The sequence below is a fragment of the Oncorhynchus clarkii genome, chromosome 16 (genome assembly GCF_045791955.1).
Source record: "Oncorhynchus clarkii lewisi isolate Uvic-CL-2024 chromosome 16, UVic_Ocla_1.0, whole genome shotgun sequence".
NCBI classification, from domain to species: Eukaryota; Metazoa; Chordata; class Actinopteri; order Salmoniformes; family Salmonidae; genus Oncorhynchus; species Oncorhynchus clarkii.
Window position 1 is genome coordinate 73,076,308 of NC_092162.1, and position 23,357 is coordinate 73,099,664.

Sequence of the window (23,357 nt, forward strand, 5' to 3'; positions counted from 1 at the left end):
TCACTTCATCAGTCAGTATGATGCTGGTTATTCCCCTGTCAGCATGATGCTGGTTATTCATCTGTAACCTTCATCAGGCAGTATGATGCTGGTTATTCACCTGTCACTTCATCAGTCAGCATGATGCTGGTTATTCCCCTGTCAGCATGATGCTGGTTATTCACTTCATCAGGCAGTATGATGCTGGTTATTCATCAGTCCGTATGATGCTGGTTATTCATCTGTAACCTTCATCAGTCAGTATGATGCTGGTTATTCACCTGTAACCTTCATCAGGCAGTATGATGCTGGTTATTCACCCATCACTTCATCAGTCAGTATGATGCTGGTTATTCATCAGTCAGTATGATGCTGGTTATTCACCTGTAACCTTCATCAGTCAGTATGATGCTGGTTATTCACCTGTAACCTTCATCAGGCAGTATGATGCTGGTTATTCATCAGTCAGTATGATGCTGGTTATTCACCCTGTCACTTCATCAGTCAGCATGATGCTGGTTATTTGTCAGTCACTATGAAGCTGGTTATTCATCAGTCAGTATGATGCTGGTTATTCACCTGTCACTTCATCAGTCAGTATGATGCTGGTTATTCATCAGTCAGTATGATGCTGGTTATTCATCAATCAGTATGATGCTGGTTATCCACCTGTCACTTCATCAGTCAGTATGATGCTGGTTATCCACCTGTCACTTCATCAGTCAGTATGATGCTGGTTATTCACTTCATCAGGCAGTATGATGCTGGTTATTCACTTCATCAGGCAGTATGATGCTGGTTATTCACCCGTCAATTCATCAGTCAGCATGATGCTGGTTTTTCACCCTGTCACTTCATCAGTCAGCATGATGCTGGTTATTTGTCAGTCACTATGAAGCTGGTTATTCATCAGTCAGTATGATGCTGGTTATTCACCTGTCACTTCATCAGTCAGTATGATGCTGGTTATCCACCTGTCACTTCATCAGTCAGTATGATGCTGGTTATCCACCTGTCACTTCATCAGTCAGTATGAGGCTGGTTATTTACTTCATCAGACAGTATGATGCTGGTTATTCACTTCATCAGGCAGTATGATGCTGGTTATTCACCCGACACTTCATCAGTCAGCATGATGCTGGTTATTCACCCTGTCACTTCATCAGTCAGCATGATGCTGGTTATTTGTCAGTCAATATGAAGCTGGTTATTCATCAGCCAGCATGATGCTGGTTATTCACCCCGTCACTTCATCAGCCATCATGATGCTGGTTATTCACTTCATCAGTCAGCATGATGCTGTTTATTCATCAGTCAGCATGATGCTGGTTATTCATCAGTCAGCATGATGCTGGTTATTCATCAGTCAGCATGATGCTGGTTATTCACCTGTCACTTCATCAGTCAGCATGATGCTGGTTATTCACCTGTCACTTCATCAGTCAGCATGATGCTGGTTATTCACAAAAATGCTTGTGTGTGTGTGTTAATTGTAAATGTATTTTTTAAATTACAAAATGTAAATGATTTAATCAGGTTGTTATTTAAGTCCTAACTGCTGCTCTGTTTTTATTCGTCTCCTCACAGAGAAGCCCCGCCCCCCGTCACGGGTGCAGCTGGTGAGAGCCAACACCAGTAGCCTGGAGGTGAGCTGGGGGGCGGTACCTACTGCAGACACCTACCTGTTACAGCTGCAGAAGTACGATATCCCCCCCGCCCCGGCCGCTACCACGCCCGGCGTCAGCCCCGCGACGCCACTGCCGGTCAATTCCTCCCCCAAAAGCCCCGTCTCAGCCTCGGCAGTGTCCGCCCAGGGCCACCCTCTCCAGGGCATCACCCTGGTCCCCTCCATGCCTGGGAGTCCAGTTCCTGCTCGCGGACCAGGTAACCGCTACTTACACGACAGTTTTTAGGCTGTTACTGTAATATTTTAAATGCTGTAGTTTCATTTCTCTGTAACTTTTCAAAAATAAGTAGATTGTAAAGGCTATGGTGAAGGAAAAGACATGCTGTCTAAACAATCTGTTTTTTAAAATTATTTTTATTATTATTTTTTATTTTTTTTACATCAAAATCAAATGGTTTCTTTCCAGATCAGCAACCTTCTAAACAGGGTTTTATTGTTTCTTCTCTTCAGCTATTCTTAAGGTGTCTGCTCCCCAATCCACCACAGGCGCCTCCATCGTCACGGTGAGACAGGCCAACCAGGGCGGGAAATCCCCTGTCATGGTTACATCACTTCCTGCTGGGGTCCGAATGGTGGTGCCGGCCCAGGTCGCACAGGGAACCGTATGAATAAATAAATACATTTATGGTCTGAGTTCTGGTCAAATGTAGTGCACTGTGTAGGATTCCATCTGACAGGGTTCCTTCTGGTTCCATCTGACAGGGTTCCTTCTGGTTCCATCTGACAGGGTTCCTTCTGGTTCCATCTGACAGGGTTCCTTCTGGTTCCATCTGACAGGGTTCCTTCTGGTTCCATCTGACAGGGTTCCTTCTGGTTCCATCTGACAGGGTTCCATCTGACAGGGTTCCTTCTGGTTCCATCTGACAGGGTTCCTTCTGGTTCCATCTGACAGGGTTCCTTCTGGTTCCATCTGACAGGGTTCCATCTGGTTCCATCTGACAGGGTTCCTTCTGACAGGGTTCCTTCTGGTTCCATCTGACATTTAACCTGTCAAATAATGGATTAAGACTGAAGAATTGGCACAAAATTGGCTCTTTTTTGTATACATTTTTTATAAAAAAAAAAGGTTATTTGGGTGTCGTCACTGTATGTTGTCTCTGAGGGCCTATTCCTATCTGCTTCCTCCTTCTCAGCCAATGGGCAGCAGCCCTCAGATGAGTGGCATGGCTGCGTTGGCTGCAGCAGCTGCGGCCACCCAGAAGATCCCGCCCTCCACGGCCACCATGCAGTTGCCAGCCGGTGCCACCATAGTCAAGACAGTAGCCATGAGCCCTGGCGCACAGACTGTCAAAGTAGCTTCGCCTGTTATGGTAAGAGATCCTGCTTGGACTAATAGTAACACACACACTCTCCATGTAAACCTCAGCTGTCAATTATAAAGTCAGCTGGCTGGCTCACTAGAGCGATTCATTTTGTAGTAGGGACGTGGATATTTGATCAATATCCACACTACCTACCGTACCACTTGGAATGAAGCAACCATTTTATTCTAAGTCCTGTAGGAATGTATTCTGAAGGGAATTATTAACACAACATGTAAAGTGTTGGTCCCATGTTTCATGAGCTGAAAGAAAAGATCCCAGGAATGTTCCATTATGAACAAAAAAGCTTATTTCTCTCAAATTTTGTGCACAAATTTGTTTATATCCCTGTCGGTGAGCATTTCTCCTTTGCTAAAATAATCCATCCACCTGAGAGGTGTGGCATATTAAGAAGCTGATTGAACAACATGATCATTACACAGGTGCACCTTGTGCTGGGGACAATAAAAGGCCACTCTAAAATTATTGTGATGTCATTATGGGTTATTGTGATGTCATTCTGGGTGGGGTATTATGTGTAGATTGATGAGGAGAAAAAATATATTTTATCCATTTTAGAATAAGGTTGTAACGTGATAAAGTTTAGGGGTCTGAATACTTTTCGAACACACTGCATATACGAACTGTGTTGTGAGCATAATATATATTCATTATTTGAAACGGGTGTCCAGCCCATATGGGCTTTAAAGGCACTACTTACATTAAAAAACTAAAAGAACAGTAGATATTTGAAACCTGACTCTCACCCCCTCCATGTCTCGTTCCTTCTCTCAGATTAGTAACCCAGCTACTCGCATGCTGAAGACTGCTGCGGCTCAGGTGGGCACGTCAGGTGTCGCCACACCCGGAACGCCCAATCGGCCAATCATCACCGTGCACAAGTCTGGCACGGTGACGGTTGCCCAGCAACACCAGGTGGTTACCACGGTAGTGGGAGGAGTCACCAAGACCATCACTCTGGTTAAGAGTCCCCTCACTCTGGGGGGAGGTGGCACGCTGGTAAGATCACACCTGACAGAGGCTGTTTAGTGGCCTTAGCAGGATCACTTAGTTAGCCAGTGAACTCTGATAAATATGAATAACATAATAATTTTGTATAATTCACTAGACACTTAAGATTTTCTGGTTCGGTTTCTGTAATTGTTTGTTTCGACTCTTATTGAAATAATCCGTGCCCATTTTTCAAGCATCATCATAAAAATGTATTTAAAACAATAACGTTTTAAGCCAGTCAGCTGACCAGCTTATTGACCCCTGGGTTTAGCAGGGACTCACTGCGTCTGTTTTGTGCCCCCGTTCTAAGCTGACCGCGGCCAACCAGGGTCAAAACAAAGTGATGTCTGGGAAGGACGTGCAGCATTGGGTTAGTTAGGATGTCTTCTGTTGTCTTTTACATGAACAGTCCATTCCCCCCCTCACATATGAAACATGTACAGTAGCACAGTCCATTCCCTCCATGAGGGGCTCACATATTAAACATGTACAGTGGGACAGTCCATTATCCCCATGGGGGGGGTCACATATTAAACATGTACAGTAGAACAGTCCATTCCCTCCATGGGGGGGGGGGGGTCACATATTAAACATGTACAGTAGAACAGTCCATTATCCCCATGGGGGTGGGGGGGCCACATATTAAACATGTACAGTGGAACAGTCCATTATCCCCATGGGGGTGGGGGGGCCACATATTAAACATGTACAGTAGAACAGTCCATTCCCTCCATGGGGGGGGGTCACTTATTAAACATGTACAGTGGAACAGTCCATTCCCTCCATGGGGATCACATATTAAACATGTACAGTAGAACAGTCCATTCCCTCCATGGGGGGCTCACATATTAAATACAGTAGAACAGTCCATTCCCTCCATGAGGGGCTCACATATTAAACATGTACATTAGAACAGTCCATTCCCTCCATGGGGGGGGGAGTCACATATTAAACATGTACAGTAGAACAGTCCAGTCCCTCCATGGGGGGCTCACATATTAAATACAGTAGAACAGTCCATTCCCTCCATGGGGGGGGGGGTCACATATTAAATACAGTAGAACAATCCATTCCCTCCATGGGGGGGGTCACATATTAAATACAGTAGAACAGTCCATTCCCTCCATGGGGGGCTCACATATTAAATACAGTAGAACAGTCCATTCCCTCCATGGGGGGCTCACATATTAAATACAGTAGAACAGTCCATTCCCTCCATGGGGGGGTCACATATTAAATACAGTAGAACAGTCCATTCCCTCCATGGGGGGCTCACATATTAAATACAGTAGAACAGTCCATTCCCTCCATGGGGGCTCACATATTAAATACAGTAGAACAGTCCATTCCCTCCATGGGGGGCTCACATATTAAATACAGTAGAACAGTCCATTCCCTCCATGGGGGGCTCACATATTAAATACAGTAGAACAGTCCATTCCCTCCATTGGGGGCTCACATATTAAATACAGTAGAACAGTCCATTCCCTCCATGGGGGGGTCACATATTAAATACAGTAGAACAGTCCATTCCCTCCATGGGGGGCTCACATATTAAATACAGTAGAACAGTCCATTCCCTCCATGGGGGGGGAGTCACATATTAAACATGTACAGTAGAACAGTCCATTCCCCCCATGTGGGGGTCACGTATTAAATACAGTAGAACAGTCCATTCCCTCCATGGGGGGGGTCACATATTAAATACAGTAGAACAGTCCATTCCCTCCATGGGGGGCTCACATATTAAATACAGTAGAACAGTCCATTACCCCATGGGGGGGCTCACATATTAAACATGTACAGTAGAACAGTCCCTCCATGGGGGGCTCACATATTAAATACAGTAGAACAGTCCATTCCCTCCATGAGGGGCTCACATATTAAACATGTACAGTAGAACAGTCCATTCCCTCCATGGGGGGGCTCACATATTAAACATGTACAGTAGAACAGTCCATTCCCCCCATGTGGGGGTCACGTATTAAATACAGTAGAACAGTCCATTCCCTCCATGGGGGGCTCACATATTAAATACAGTAGAACAGTCCATTCCCTCCATGAGGGGCTCACATATTAAACATGTACAGTAGAACAGTCCATTCCCTCCATGGGGGGGGAGTCACATATTAAACATGTACAGTGGAACAGTCCATTCCCTCCATGGGGGGGAGTCACATATTAAATACAGTAGAACAATCCAGTCCCCCCATGTGGGGGTCACGTATTAAATACAGTAGAACAGTCCATTCCCTCCATGGGGGGGGTCACATATTAAATACAGTAGAACAATCCAGTCCCCCCATGTGGGGGTCACGTATTAAATACAGTAGAACAGTCCATTCCCTCCATGGGGGGGGTCACATATTAAATACAGTAGAACAGTCCAGTCCCCCCATGTGGGGGTCACGTATTAAATACAGTAGAACAGTCCAATCTGAATAAGTCACGTGGAAGCGTCATAGTGTCATGCTGCATTACACTAAATAGAAATAGACCTATGTTGATAGTAAAAGTCATGTGGTGTTAGACCAGTCTTTCCTCTGTGATCTGACGGTCTCTCCTACTTCCTGTCCTCTAGCTGTCTAACCTGTCCAACCTGGGGAAGGTGATGTCCGTGGTCCAGACCAAGCCTGGTCAGACAGGAGCGGTGACGGGACAGGCTGGCTCCAGCCTCCAGCACATCCTACAGGTCAGTAATACATTTAGTTATGTAATACAGGTCAGTAATACATTTAGTTATGTAATACAGGTCAGTAATACATTTAGTTGTGTAATACAGGACAGTGGTGCCTGTAGTTGTGTAACACAGGACAGTGGTGCCTGTAGTTGTGTAACACAGGACAGTGGTGCCTGTAGTTGTGTAACACAGGACAGTGGTGCCTGTAGTTGTGTAACACAGGACAGTGGTGCCTGTAGTTGTGTAACACAGGACAGTGGTACCTCTAGTTGTGTAATACCAGACAGTGGTACCTGTAGTTGTGTAATACCAGACAGTGGTACCTGTAGTTGTGTAATACCGGACAGTGGTGCCTGTAGTTGTGTAACACAGGACAGTGGTGCCTGTAGTTGTGTAACACAGGACAGTGGTGCCTGTAGTTGTGTAACACAGGACAGTGGTGCCTGTAGTTGTGTGATACAGGACAGTGGTGCCTGTAGTTGTGTGACACAGGACAGTGGTGCCTGTAGTTGTGTGACACAGGACAGTGGTGCCTGTAGTTGTGTGACACAGGACAGTGGTGCCTGTAGTTGTGTGATACGGGACAGTGGTGCCTGTAGTTGTGTAATACGGGACAGTGGTGCCTGTAGTTGTGTAATACGGGACAGTGGTGCCTGTAGTTGTGTAACACGGGACAGTGGTGCCTGTAGTTGTGTAATACCGGACAGTGGTACCTGTAGTTGTGTAACACAGGACAGTGGTGCCTGTAGTTGTGTAATACAGGACAGTGGTACCTGTAGTTGCGTAATACGGGACAGTGGTACCTGTAGTTGTGTAACACGGGACAGTGGTGTCTGTAGTTGTGTGATACAGGACAGTGGTACCTGTAGTTGTGTAATACGGGACAGTGGTGCCTGTAGTTGTGTGATACAGGACAGTACACAACGATCAACTTATTGGTGAATTCACATCGTCAGCCGATTCTCATCCGTAGTTTCTGTGAGATCCCGTGGAAACAGACATGGAATATGTTCTGACGTATAGAGAAGAGTCTCCAACTGTCTACCAAGCTGAAATGGTGCTGGTTGTTTTCATGCATAAACCAACAGTTGGTGTAATCCATCTCGACGGAGATCACACCAACTCAAGGTGGGGCTCTATTTCACAAAGGTGTAGCATGATAAATGTTAGCTTCCACCTCTCGTCTTCACTTCTGACCCCTCTGTGTCTCTATCTCTGTGTGTCTCTCTCTCTCTATCTCTCTCTGTCTCTCTCTGTCTCTGTCTCTGTCTCTCTCTCTCTCTCTCTCTATCTCTCTGTCTCTCTATCTCTCTGTGTCTTTATCTCTCTGTGTCTTTATCTCTATCTCTCTGTCTCTCTGTCACTCTCTCTCTCTCTTTCTCTGTCTGTCTCTCTCTCTGTCTGTCTCTCTGTTTCTTTCTCTCTCTCTCTCTCTGTCTCTCTCTCTGTCTCTCTCTCTGTCTCTCTCTCTGTCTCTCTCTCTGTCTCTCTCTGTCTCTCTCTGTCTCTGTGTCTCTCTCTCTCTCTCTCTCTCCTCTTCCTGTCCCGCCAGACGAAGGGTCCTCTTCCGGCGGGTACTATCCTGAAGTTGGTGACGTCAGCCGACGGCACGCCCACCACCATCATCACCACTTCCAAGGCCGGGACCACCGTAGGGGGCAAGCCCACCATCTTGTCCTACAGCAGCATGCCTACCTCCACCTCCAAGCCGGGCACCCACATTATCAAGACCATACCCATGTCTTCCATCGGACAAACAGGTTAGTCTGCTTCCTATCGATCGTTTCAGTCAATTGCAGGTCTGGAGCCTTTTTTAAAATTTTGGTCAGGCGCTGGTGAATATTTCTCTGGAAAAAGTCTCTTGCCGAGCACCAGTACATGGATTTGACAGTCAAACTATCACTTAAATAGCAGCCAACCGTTGTCACTGCTGCTATGCTATGCCACGTTGTGATTGGTTTAAGTTAACTAACAGGAACATTTCTGTGATGGCAGTCTCCCGACATCAACATTCGACGTTCCAGAATATAGATATTTGTCTTGACTTGAATCAAAATGCAACACTTCAAAATTAACCTTATAGCAAGCAGTCTTCTAACCAAGCAGTCTTCTAACCAAGCAGTCTTCTAACCAAGCAGTCTTCTAACCAAGCAGTCTTCTAACCAAGCAGTCTTCTACAAGCAGTCTTCTAACCAAGCAGTCTTCTAACCAAGCAGTCTTCTACAAGCAGTCTTCTAACCAAGCAGTCTTCTAACCAAGCAGTCTTCTAACCAAGCAGTCTTCTAACCAAGCAGTCTTCTAACCAAGCAGTCTTCTAACCGAGCAGTCTTCTAACCGAGCAGTCTTCTAACCGAGCAGTCTTCTAACCGAGCAGTCTTCTAACCGAGCAGTCTTCTAACCGAGCAGTCTTCTAACCGAGCAGTCTTCTAACCGAGCAGTCTTCTAACCGAGCGGTCTTCTAACCGAGCGGTCTTCTAACCGAGCGGTCTTCTAACCGAGCGGTCTTCTAACCGAGCGGTCTTCTAACCGAGCGGTCTAACCAAGCAGTCTTCTACAAGCAGTCTTCTAACCGAGCGGTCTTCTAACCGAGCGGTCTTCTAACCAAGCAGTCTTCTAACCAAGCAGTCTTCTAACCAAGCAGTCTTCTAACCAAGCAGTCTTCTACAAATGGTATTCTAACCAAGCAGTCTTCTACAAATGGTCTTCTAACCAAGCAGTCTTCTACAAATGGTCTTCTAACCAAGCAGTCTTCTAACCAAGCAGTCTTCTACAAATGGTCTTCTAACCAAGCAGTCTTCTACAAATGGTCTTCTAACCAAGCAGTCTTCTACAAATGGTCTTCTAACCAAGCAGTCTTCTACAAATGGTCTTCTAACCAAGCAGTCTTCTACAAATGGTCTTCTAACCAAGCAGTCTTCTACAAATGGTCTTCTAACCAGGGATTCACTGATTCACACGATTCACAGATTCCGTGTGTTTTATTGTTTAGCTGTTCTAACAGGACGTGCCTCATCTCCTCCTTTTCACGCACTTGATTTCAACGTGATAATCGATAGGAGTGAACAGTGTGCTTCTCTTCCTATTCCGGTGACCCCCCCCCCCCCCCCGTATCAAAATGCAACATTTCAAAATGTCTGTTCTGCAGGTTGTCCTCTAACCAGTGATGTGAAAAAATATATATAAAGTTTAAATTAAATTGAGTCAATAACATTCAGAGAAAATCCCTAACTGAAAAAACTGCCATCAACATGTCTCCATCATCAAAGGGATTATTTCATTACGAATAAACCTACCTAATGCAACAATGCTGTGATGTTAGTTAGCAGATGTGTATCTTTCAAATTACTACTACTACTATATATATATATATATATGTTATTTAAGCAGGGAGTCACCATTGAGACCAGGTTCTCTTTCACAGGGAGCCCTGCATATACAATGACAAAAATCTTATCCAATATAAAACTAGTAAAATACAGCACAACACAAATACACAAGAAAAAAAAAACTATTACTTTTCTCATTAAGAAGGTGAGAAATCAATATTTTTTTCTAAAATTGATAAGAGGTACCAGAACATCCTATTGTAATGTATTGTGTAGCTGGTTCCAGCGATGAGGTGTTTTAAAACTAAATGCGGATTTATAAATGTGTCCATTTGGGGATCTGATAGTATTTCTGATTGGCTTAACTCACCACCACTAATGAGCTGTAGAGCCTCTCAAAGTCATGTTTTCTTCACCCCAATCAACAAGCAAACCAAGTCTTTTATTTTATTTTATTATGATTTTGTTTTTTACATCCATTGAGAATGACAATAGTTCCTCAATGTCTAGCTCTCTCTCGTTTGATAACCACTCTGTGTGAAAGGGACAAAATGTCATGCTCTGATCCAGTGGAAACATCATGAAAATAGGTCTACAGCTGTGTCTGTCCTGACCTCACTGGCACAGGAGACTAACTCTGAGGACCAGGAATATTTTATACAAGTTTGCTAGTGCAAGCTTTGGGCCTGACCCAAGTTAATAGTTGATACAATGTTTCAAGTTTGTTGCAGACAGACCATGTGTAGCCAATGTTGATTTATAGGATATTTATTGTTATCCATATATCGTCTATTTGCAGGCTGCAATGTTTTTATTTGTTGGCTTTATGTAGGCTTTTAAAAAAAAAATTTTTTACATAGTTGGCAATATAAGTAACTGAGGTTTTTATAATCTATTTATAATTTTGATTAACTACGTGACAATGATTTTGAGATATGAAGCCATTTTATTTTTTAAATTAAATTTAAACTGCTCCATGAAAAGGTGGATATGAAAACCGTAACTGGCACACACAGATTGGTAGAAATTAAGACACATTTGCAAAGCAAGTACATTTCTGTAGGCTTCGGTGCACACCACTCGCATGTGCAGAGGGAGTGGCGGGGAACGAAATTGAATGAGAGACACGTAACGGAGGGGGGGAAAAAAGAGAACGTAGGGAACACAACCGATCACTTGGTTTTGGTTTCTTTTTGTCGTTGTCGTGAGTCGCTTTAATGCACATAACAAATGGAAAGATAATTTGGGATAATTTCACCTGCCACAAAGCAGACTCCAGATGCCGTACTACTACTACTACTACTACTACTACTACTACTACTACTACGAACAACAACTACTACTACTACGAACAACTACTACGAACAACTACTACTACTACGAACAACTACTACTACTACGAACAACTACTACTACTACGAACAACTACTACTACTACGAACAACTACTACTACTACGAACAACTACTACTACTACGAACAACTACTACTACTACGAACAACTACTACTACTACGAACAACTACTACTACTACGAACAACTACTACTACTACTACTACTACTACTACTACTACTACTACTACTACTACGAACAACTACTACTACTACTACTACTACTACTACTACTACTACTACTACTACTACTACTACTACTACTACAACAACTACTACTACTACGAACAACTACTACTACTACGAACAACTACTACTACTACGAACAACTACTACTACTACGAACAACTACTACTACTACGAACAACTACTACTACTACGAACAACTACTACTACTACGAACAACTACTACTACTACGAACAACTACTACTACTACGAACAACTACAACTACTACGAACAACTACTACTACTACGAACAACTACTACTACTACGAACAACTACTACTACTACGAACAACTACTACTACTACGAACAACTACAACTACTACGAACAACTACTACTACTACGAACAACTACTACTACTACGAACAACTACTACTACTACGAACAACTACTACTACTACTACTACTACTACTACTACTACGAACAACTACTACTACTACTACTACTACTACTACTACTACTACTACTACTACTACTACTACTACTACTACTACGAACAACAACTACTACTACTACGAACAACTACTACTACTACGAACAACTACTACTACTACTACTACTAACTACTACTACTACTACGAACAACTACTACTACTACGAACAACTACTACTACTACGAACAACTACTACTACTACTACTACTACTACTACTACTACTACTACTACTACTACTACTACTACTACTACGAACAACTACAACTACTACGAACAACTACTACTACTACTACTACTACGAACAACAACTACTACTACTACAACTACTACTACTACAACTACTACTACTACTACTACTACTACTACGAACAACAACTACTACTACTACTACTACTACTACTACTACTACTACTACTACTACTACTACTACTACGAACAACTACTACAACTACTACTACTACTACTACTACGAACAACAACTACTACTACTACGAACTACTACTACTACTACTACTACTACTACTACTACTACTACTACTACTACTACTACTACTACTACTACGAACAACTACTACTACTACTACTACTACTACTACTACTACTACTACAACTACTACTACTACTACTACTACGAACAACAACTACTACTACTACTACTACTACTACTACTACTACTACTACTACTACTACTACTACTACTACTACTACTACTACTACTACTACTACTACTACTACTACTACTACTACTACTACTACTACTACTACTACTACTACTACGAACAACAACTACTACTACTACTACTACTACTACTACTACTACTACTACTACTACTACTACTACTACTACTACTACTACTACGAACAACTGTATGACTGCAGTAGAATTGTATTGGCCCCCCCTAGTAGTCATACCACCCATAGGATTTTACCTGCAGTTTTGTCTTATAGATTTAACACCCCTTAATGTAAACATTAAGAACAAAAAAAACTGTAATCTGTATTGAGGTCGGGATTTTCTTCCGCGAGCAGAAATTTGGCCCAGTTCCATCTCTTCCCACTGCCGGCCACTGGGCTTCCTGTCATGACCATATTTGGTGGGGAGTGGAAATTCCGACCGGATTCTTCAGGTTTAGATATCTGGTGAAACGTCTGGCTCCTTGTTCCGTCTACTTGTTCTAGCTATGGCATCATTTTTCAATTTAATTTTCGGGAATATAAATTTAATTTTCAACATTAATTTCCAATGATATTGTACTTTTATCAGGTAACGACTAAATGAGTCCAAAAGTGTGCTGGGATTTATTTTATTGATATACCAGAAATGGGTTCCCCCTTGCCTACTACATGCACTAATGTGTTTTAATCTGTTGTCTGGTCAGGAGTGACAGGAAGTGGTATGAAGTCCCCCATTACCATCATTACCACTAAGATGATGACACCAGGCACCGGGACACCAGGCAAGATCATCAGCGCAATGCCCAGAACTGGGGCTGGTCAGCAGGGACTCACACAGGTACACCAACCCCCCTCTATCCCTTCTCTAACCTTTAACCCTGGTGCAGTAACACCAAGCATGATCATCAGCACTATGCACAGAACGGGCTGGTCAACAGGGACTCACACAGGTACACCAACCCCCCTCTATCCCTTCTCTAACCTTTAACCCTGGTGCAGTAACACCAGGCATGATCATCAGCACTATGCACAGAACGGGCTGGTCAACAGGGACTCACACAGGTACACCAACCCCCCTCTATCCCCTCTCTAACCTTTTAATCCTGGTACAGTAACACCAGACATGATCATCAGCACTGTGCCCAGAACTGGGGCTGGTCAGCAGGGACTCACACAGGTAAAGAGGATGTACAAGTCAGTAATAAACCCCTTTATGATAAAATCCATAATCAAATTAGTAAAACTAACATTTGTAAAATGCTGCAGAAATTTGACCTTTTTTAAAATCTAACTCGGCAAGTCAGTTAAGAACAAATTCTCATTTTCAATGACGACCTAGGAACAGTGGGTTAACTGCCTTGTTCAGGGGAACAGTGGGTTAACTGCCTTGTTCAGGGGAACAGTGGGTTAACTGCCTTGTTCAGGGGAACAGTGGGTTAACTGCCTTGTTCAGGGGAACAGTGGGTTAAGTGCCTTGTTCAGGGGAACAGTGGGTTAAGTGCCTTGTTCAGGGGAACAGTGGGTTAACTGCCTTGTTCAGGGGAACAGTGGGTTAACTGCCTTGTTCAGGGGAACAGTGGGTTAACTGCCTTGTTCAGGGGAACAGTGGGTTAACTGCCTTGTTCAGGGGAACAGTGGGTTAACTGCCTTGTTCAGGGGAACAGTGGGTTAACTGCCTTGCTCAGGGGAACAGTGGGTTAACTGCCTTGCTCAGGGGAACAGTGGGTTAACTGCCTTGCTCAGGGGAACAGTGGGTTAACTGCCTTGCTCAGGGGAACAGTGGGTTAACTGCCTTGCTCAGGGGAACAGTGGGTTAACTGCCTTGCTCAGGGGAACAGTGGGTTAACTGCCTTGCTCAGGGGAACAGTGGGTTAACTGCCTTGTTCAGGGGAACAGTGGGTTAACTGCCTTGTTCAGGGGAACAGTGGGTTAACTGCCTGTTCAGGGGAACAGTAGGTTAACTGCCTTGTTCAGGGGAACAGTAGGTTAACTGCCTTGTTCAGGGGAACAGTGGGTTAACTGCCTTGTTCAGGGGAACAGTGGGTTAACTGCCTTGTTCAGGGGAACAGTGGGTTAACTGCCTTGTTCAGGGGAACAGTGGGTTAACTGCCTTGTTCAGGGGAACAGTGGGTTAACTGCCTGTTCAGGGGAACAGTAGGTTAACTGCCTTGTTCAGGGGAACAGTAGGTTAACTGCCTTGTTCAGGGGAACAGTGGGTTAACTGCCTTGTTCAGGGGAACAGTGGGTTAACTGCCTTGTTCAGGGGAACAGTAGGGGAACAGTGGGTTAACTAGGGGAACAGTGGGTTAACTGCCTTGTTCAGGGGAACAGTGGGTTAACTGCCTGTTCAGGGGAACAGTAGGGGAACAGTGGGTTAACTGCCTCACTCAGAGGAACAGTGGGTTAACTGCCTGTTCAGGGGAACAGTGGGTTAACTGCCTGTTCAGGGGAACAGTGGGTTAACTGCCTTGTTCAGGGGAACAGTAGGGGAACAGTGGGTTAACTGCCTTGTTCAGGGGAACAGTAGGGGAACAGTGGGTTAACTGCCTCTGCCTGTTCAGGGGAACAGTGGGTTAACTGCCTTGTTCAGGGGAACAGTGGGTTAACTGCCTTGTCAGGGGAACAGTAGGGGAACAGTGGGTTAACTGCCTGAACAGTGGGTTAACTGCCTGTTCAGGGGAACAGTAGGGGAACAGTGGGTTAACTGCCTCCTCAGAGGAACAGTGGGTTAACTGCCTGTTCAGGGGAACAGTGGGTTAAGGGGAACAGTGGGTTAACTGCCTTGTTCAGGGGAACAGTAGGGGAACAGTGGGTTAACTGCCTTGTTCAGGGGAACAGTAGGGGAACAGTGGGTTAACTGCCTCGCTCAAGGGAACAGTGGTTTAACTGCCTTGTTCAGGGGAACAGTGGGTTAACTGCCTTGTTCAGGGGAACAGTGGGTTAACTGCCTTGCTCAGGGGAACAGTGGGTTAACTGCCTTGTTCAGGGGAACATTGGCTTAGCCTGTTCAGGGGAACAGTGGGTTAACTGCCTTGTTCAGGGGAACAGTAGGTTAACTGCCTTGTTCAGGGGAACAGTGGGTTAACTGCCTTGTTCAGGGGAACAGTGGGTTAACTGCCTAGCTCAGGGGAACAGTGGGTTAACTGCCTTGCTCAGGGGAACAGTGGGTTAACTGCCTTGCTCAGGGGAACAGTGGGTTAACTGCCTTGCTCAGGGGAACAGTGGGTTAACTGCCTTGCTCAGGGGAACAGTGGGTTAACTGCCTTGTTCAGGGGAACAGTGGGTTAACTGCCTTGTTCAGGGGAACAGTGGGTTAACTGCCTTGTTCAGGGGAACAGTGGGTTAACTGCCTTGTTCAGGGGAACAGTGGGTTAACTGCCTTGTTCAGGGGAACAGTGGGTTAACTGCCTTGTTCACTGCCTTGGGGAACAGTGGGTTAACTGCCTTGTTCAGGGGAACAGTGGGTTAACTGCCTTGTTCACTGCCTTGGGGAACAGTGGGTTAACTGCCTTGTTCAGGGGAACAGTGGGTTAACTGCCAGTGGGTTAACTGCCTTGCTCAGGGGAACAGTGGGTTAACTGCCTTGCTCAGGGGAACAGTGGGTTAACTGCCTTGCTCAGGGGAACAGTGGGTTAACTGCCTTGCTCAGGGGAACAGTGGGTTAACTGCCTTGCTCAGGGGAACAGTGGGTTAACTGCCTTGCTCAGGGGAACAGTGGGTTAACTGCCTTGCTCAGGGGAACAGTGGGTTAACTGCCTTGCTCAGGGGAACAGTGGGTTAACTGCCTTGCTCAGGGGAACAGTGGGTTAACTGCCTTGTTCAGGGGAACAGTGGGTTAACTGCCTTGTTCAGGGGAACAGTGGGTTAACTGCCTGTTCAGGGGAACAGTGGGTTAACTGCCTTGTTCAGGGGAACAGTAGGTTAACTGCCTTGTTCAGGGGAACAGTGGGTTAACTGCCTTGTTCAGGGGAACAGTGGGTTAACTGCCTTGTTCAGGGGAACAGTGGGTTAACTGCCTTGTTCAGGGGAACAGTGGGTTAACTGCCTTGTTCAGGGGAACAGTGGGTTAACTGCCTGTTCAGGGGAACAGTAGGTTAACTGCCTTGTTCAGGGGAACAGTAGGTTAACTGCCTTGTTCAGGGGAACAGTGGGTTAACTGCCTTGTTCAGGGGAACAGTGGGTTAACTGCCTTGTTCAGGGGAACAGTAGGGGAACAGTGGGTTAACTGCCTGTTCAGGGGAACAGTGGGTTAACTGCCTTGTTCAGGGGAACAGTGGGTTAACTGCCTTGCTCAGGGGAACAGTAGGGGAACAGTGGGTTAACTGCCTTGTTCAGGGGAACAGTGGGTTAACTGCCTGTTCAGGGGAACAGTAGGGGAACAGTGGGTTAACTGCCTCACTCAGAGGAACAGTGGGTTAACTGCCTGTTCAGGGGAACAGTGGGTTAACTGCCTGTTCAGGGGAACAGTGGGTTAACTGCCTTGTTCAGGGGAACAGTAGGGGAACAGTGGGTTAACTGCCTTGTTCAGGGGAACAGTAGGGGAACAGTGGGTTAACTGCCTCGCTCAAGGGAACAGTGGTTTAACTGCCTTGTTCAGGGGAACAGTGGGTTAACTGCCTTGTTCAGGGGAACAGTGGGTTAACTGCCTTGCTCAGGGGAACAGTGGGTTAACTGCCTTGTTCAGGGGAACATTGGCTTAGCCTGTTCAGGGGAACAGTGGGTTAACTGCCTTGTTCAGGGGAACAGTAGGTTAACTGCCTTGTTCAGGGGAACAGTGGGTTAACTGCCTTGTTCAGGGGAACAGTGGGTTAACTGCCTTGCTCAGGGGAACAGTGGGTTAACTGCCTTGCTCAGGGGAACAGTGGGTTAACTGCCTTGCTCAGGGGAACAGTGGGTTAACTGCCTTGCTCAGGGGAACAGTGGGTTAACTGCCTTGCTCAGGGGAACAGTGGGTTAACTGCCTTGCTCAGGGGAACAGTAGGGGAACAGTGGGTTAACTGCCTCGCTCAGGGGAACAGTAGGGGAACAGTGGGTTAACTGCCTTGTTCAGGGGAACAGTGGTTTAAAAGTCTTGTTCAGGGGAACAGTGGGTTAACTGCCTTGCTCAGGGGAACAGTGGGTTAACTGCCTTGCTCAGGGGAACAGTGGGTTAACTGCCTTGCTCAGGGGAACAGTGGGTTAACTGCCTTGCTCAGGGGAACAGTGGGTTAACTGCCTTGCTCAGGGGAACAGTGGGTTAACTGCCTTGCTCAGGGGAACAGTGGGTTAACTGCCTTGCTCAGGGGAACGGTGGGTTAACTGCCTTGCTGAGGGGAACGGTGGGTTAACTGCCTTGCTCAGGGGAACGGTGGGTTAACTGCCTTGCTCAGGGGAACGGTGGGTTAACTGCCTTGTTCAGGGGAACGGTGGGTTAACTGCCTTGCTCAGGGGAACGGTGGGTTAACTGCCTTGTTCAGGGACAGAACGACAGATTTGTTACCTTCAATACAATGTGAAGCAGATTAGTGATGGGTGCAGTTATTCAAATATCCAAATGGACTGGTAGTTCCTACCAAGGCAGCAGCTACTCTTCCTTGGGTTTATTATGGATCCCCATTAGTTCCTACCAAGGCAGCAGCTACTCTTCCTGGGGTTTATTATGGATCCCCATTAGTTCCTGTCAAGGCAGCAGCTACTCTTCCTTGGGTTTATTATGGATCCCCATTAGTTCCTACCAAGGCAGCAGCTACTCTTCCTGGGGTTTATTATGGATCCCCATTAGTTCCTACCAAGGCAGCAGCTACTCTTCCTGGGGTTTATTATGGATCCTCATTAGTTCCTGTCAAGGCAGCAGCTACTCTTCCTGGGGTTTATTATGGATCCCCATTAGTTCCTACCAAGGCAGCAGCTACTCTTCCTGGGGTTTATTATGGATCCCCATTAGTTCCTACCAAGGCAGCAGCTACTCTTCCTGGGGTTTATTATGGATCCTCATTAGTTCCTGTCAAGGCAGCAGCTACTCTTCCTGGGGTTTAATATGGATCCCCGTTAGTTCCTGCCAAGGCAGCAGCTACTCTTCCTGGGGTTTATTATGGATCCCCATTAGTTCCTACCAAGGAAGCAGCTACTCTTCCTGGGGTTTAATATGGATCCCCGTTAGTTCCTGCCAAGGCAGCAGCTACTCTTCCTGGGGTCCAGCAACATTAAATCAGTTATTTGAAAAATAATATAATATTTTAAATTGTATAACAGTTAAGAGCCTTGCTCAGGGGAATAACTGTGTATATTTCCTATATTGCACATGTATACATTCTCTGTTACTACCAGGTGGCGCCGAAGTGTTCCCCAGGACAGCCCGGAACTATTTTACTGTATATAAGGCCTCTATGTAGATTAACATGCTGTTATTATTATTATTATGTTACTACCAGGTGGTGCTGAAGGGTGCCCCAGGACAGCCCGGAACTATTTTACGGACCGTCCCCATGGGAGGTGTACGTCTCGTCTCCCCGGCAACGGTTTCCGGTGTCAAACCTAACGTCACCACCCTGGTCGTCAAGGGAACCACAGGTAAGGAGCTCAGTGATAATCTCATCACGGCTTTGCTAGTCATGTCTAGTTATGCTACTAAATATGGTTTTAGTTAGTGATTTAATATGATTTTAGTTAGTGATTTAATATGATTTTAGTTAGTGATTTAATGTGATTTTAGTTAGTGATTTAATGTGATTTTAGTTAGTGATTTAATATGATTTTAGTTAGTGATTTAATGTGATTTTAGTTAGTGATTTAATGTGAATTTAGTTAGCGACACATTGAATCATCAACAGGTCACCGGCAGGCTTTAGCTTGTGCTGTTTTGCAGCATCAGTCCCGTTACACGAGCCTGGGAACCAGTCTGTTAGCGCTACCAATGGCCGTCAATCAATTCATAATTCAATGTTCTCCCTCTGAACAGGTGTGACTACGTTGGGTACGGTGACTGGCACAGTGTCGACCAGCCTGGCAGGAGGAAGTGTTGCCACCGTTGCTCCTATCACCACCTTGGGCACCATGACGACCCTGCCAGGACAGGTCACCGTCTCCGCAGCACAGGTACAGTTTATGTAGATGACGTAGGATGCGTTTACACAGGTAGCCCAATTCTGATCTTTTGCCCAATTATCGGCAAAAGAGCTAATCTAATTGGTCAATAGTCCAATTAGTGAATAAAAAGAATTGCAGCCTTAGTGTTTTATATGTCAGTCCAGTTTAGTACTGGTACGTACTGTCGTCATTAATACTTGGAATGGATTGACTTCCATTTAAATTTGCTGCTGAGCTTGTCCTGGTGGCATACACCTGGGAGACACCAATCTGACTATGATACGTCCGGGAGACACCAAGCTGACTATGATACGTCCGGGAGACACCAAGCTGACTATGATACGTCCGGGAGACACCAAGCTGACTATGATACGTCCGGGAGACACCAAGCTGACTATGATACGTCCGGGAGACACCAAGCTGACTATGATACGTCCGGGAGACACCAAGCTGACTATGATACGTCCGGTAGACACCAAGCTGACTATGATACGCCCGGGAGACACCAAGCTGACTATGATACGTCCGGGTGACACCAAGCTGACTATGATATGTCCGGGAGACACCAAGCTGACACCAAGCTGACTATGATAAGTCAGGGTGACGTTGCAGTGCTTCTTGTATGAACTGTGGAAATTATTTTTCTGTTCAAACATGCCACCATGAAAACATATCACTCGGAGTGACATAACATTCCATTTTATATACATTTTTCTTAATTATAATGGCTAGATTGAATTGTATTAAGTTGTTTAATTGACATCTTGCATCTCTGTCCTCCAGGCAGGAGGCCAGGCCACCCAGGTGACCTTAATCACTTCCCCTAGCGGTGTGGAGGCTCAGCCTGTCCATGACCTTCCTGTCTCCATCCTGTCATCCCCCACCTCCGCCGACCCCTCCTCCACCCAGCCCGAGGCAGGCGACCCAGGCACCGTGACCCTGGTCTGCTCAAACCCCCCCTGCGAGACCCACGAGACCGGCACTACCAATACAGCTACCACGGCCTCCGCTAACATGACTGGTAATGGTGGGGCGGAGAGGGTGTGTTCAAACCCGCCGTGCGAAACCCACGAGACCGGCACCACCAACACTCAAACGACAGCGTCCTCCAACATGGGCCAGGTGCAGCAGGTGTGCACCAACCCGCCGTCAGAGACCCACGATACAGGTACCACCAACACCCAGACCACCGCCAGCTGTAACATGGGATCCAACCAGCAACAACAAGGCTCCAGCGTAGCCAACAACACCAGCGGGTCTGATCCCCCGTCCTCTCCGCCCCCCTCCTCCTCCTCCTCCGGAGACCTCTCCCCCTCGTCTGTTTCTGGTACCAGCTCTGTGCCCGGGGTGCTACGACCGGAGACTCTGAGAACAGGGACCACCTACACCTCGACCACCGCACGCTCTAACATGGGCTCTGACAAGATGGGCATGACGCTCAGCTCCTCGTCCTCAGATAACCAGAGCAAGTCATCCAGCGGAGGAGGAGGAGGAGGATCCCCCCTCACCTCTCCTGTCTGCTCCAATCCACCTTGTGAATCACACGAGACTGGAACTACCACTACCTCGACGCAGGACAACTCCAGTATGGGCATCGGGCAGACTACAGGGACAGTGCAGAGAGTGTGTTCCAATCCACCGTGTGAGACGCACGAAACAGGGACGACCAACACCCCGTCTCAGACTACGTCCAACCTGACAGGAACGGGGACAGGAACGGGGACAGGAACGGGCACGGGCACGGTCCAGAGAGTGTGTTCCAATCCGCCGTGTGAGACGCACGAAACAGGAACCACCAACACCCCGTCTCAGACTACGTCCAACCTGACAGGAACGGGGACAGGAACGGGGACAGGAACGGGCACGGGCACGGTCCAGAGAGTGTGTTCCAATCCGCCGTGTGAGACGCACGAAACAGGAACCACCAACACCCCGTCTCAGACTACGTCCAACCTGACAGGAACGGGGACAGGAACGGGGACAGGGACGGGCACGGTCCAGAGAGTGTGTTCCAATCCGCCGTGTGAGACGCACGAAACGGGCACCACCAACACAGCTACCACAGGTAGGACTTACTGTTATCTATCCACTGAGCCTGTAACCCGTCCCTTTCTTCAAGTTGACAGATTCAGGTTCGTACAGTCAGGGTTCGTACAGTCAGGGTTCGTACAGTCAGGGTTCGTACAGTTTTGAAAATCCTGGAGAAGTCATTGTATTTGAAAATGTTTTTTTCCCCAGGCCTGGAAAGTTGTGGGAAATTATCAAATCGGAAAATAAATGAATTTGTCATTTATGTTAATGTCATTTATTTAAGTACAGTTTTTAAATATTTTATTAATCAAATAAAAACCAACATACTTTTGGTCATGTAGTGGACAGCTGCTTGTCCAACTTCTCATTCCAAAATCATGGGCATTAATATGGATTTGGTCCCCCCTTTTGCTGCTATAACAGCCTCCACTCTTCTGGGAAGGCTTTCCACTAGATGTTGGAACATTGCTGCTATAACAGCCTCCACTCTTCTGGGAAGAGTTTCCACTAGATGTTGGAACATTGCTACTATAACAGCCTCCACTCTTCTGGGAAGAGTTTCCACTAGATGTTGGAACATTGCTGCTATAACAGCCTCCACTCTTCTGGGAAGGCTTTCCACTAGATGTTGGAACATTGCTGCTATAACAGCCTCCACTCTTCTGGGAAGGCTTTCCACTAGATGTAGGAACATTGCTGCTATAACAGCCTCCACTCTTCTGGGAAGGCTTTCCACTAGATGTTGGAACATTGCTGCTATAACAGCCTCCACTCTTCTGGGAAGGCTTTCCACTAGATGTAGGAACATTGCTGCTATAACAGCCTCCACTCTTCTGGGAAGGCTTTCCACTAGATGTTGGAACATTGCTGCTATAACAGCCTCCACTCTTCTGGGAAGGCTTTCCACTAGATGTTGGAACATTGCTGCTATAACAGCCTCCACTCTTCTGGGAAGGCTTTCCACTAGATGTTGGAACATTGCTGCTATAACAGCCTCCACTCTTCTGGGAACGCTTTCCACTAGATGTTGGGACATTGCTGCGGGGACTTGTTTCCATTCATCCACAAGTGATTAGGCCTGGCTCGCAGTCGGCGTTCCAATTCATCCCAAAAGGTGTTCGATGTTTTTGAAGTCAGGGCTCAATGCAGCTCAGTCAAGTTCTTCCACACCGATCTCGACAATCCAGTTCTGTATGGACCTCGCTTTGTGCATGGGGGCGTTGTCATGCTGAAACATGAAAGGGCTTTCCCCAAACTGTTCCCACAAAGTTGGAAGCATGAAAGCACAGAATTGTCTAGAATGTCATTGTATGCTGTAGTGTTATGATTTCCCTTCACTGGAGTGAAGGGGCCTAGCCTGAACCATGAAAAACAGCCCCAGACCATTATTCCTCTTCCACCAAACTTTACAGTTGGCACTATGCGTTGGGGGAGGTAGCATTTTCCTGGCAGCCGCCAAACCAAGATTTGTCCGTCGGACTGCCAGATGGTGAAGCGTGATTCACCACTCCAGAGAACGCGTTTCCACTGCTCCAGTTTCCAATGG

At 46.3% G+C, this 23,357-nt stretch overlaps 1 protein-coding gene across 5 annotated transcripts in view; it reads left to right on the top strand.

Moving 5' to 3' along the window:
• Nucleotides 1–23,357, top strand: part of LOC139369008 (host cell factor 1-like) — a 58,075-nt gene that overhangs the window by 11,196 nt on the left and 23,522 nt on the right. For 4 of the 5 annotated variants that reach the window (XM_071108571.1, XM_071108570.1, XM_071108572.1 and 1 more), the window contains 11 exons: nt 1,567–1,863; nt 2,117–2,268; nt 2,800–2,976; nt 3,763–3,987; nt 4,292–4,351; nt 6,563–6,673; nt 8,214–8,421; nt 13,420–13,553; nt 19,126–19,264; nt 19,653–19,789; nt 20,564–21,845. In XM_071108571.1, the coding sequence (XP_070964672.1) occupies nt 1,567–1,863; nt 2,117–2,268; nt 2,800–2,976; nt 3,763–3,987; nt 4,292–4,351; nt 6,563–6,673; nt 8,214–8,421; nt 13,420–13,553; nt 19,126–19,264; nt 19,653–19,789; nt 20,564–21,845 (2,922 nt within the window). The remainder of the gene's footprint in view (nt 1–1,566; nt 1,864–2,116; nt 2,269–2,799; nt 2,977–3,762; nt 3,988–4,291; nt 4,352–6,562; nt 6,674–8,213; nt 8,422–13,419; nt 13,554–19,125; nt 19,265–19,652; nt 19,790–20,563; nt 21,846–23,357) is intronic. The other variant, XM_071108573.1, reaches the window with a different exon arrangement.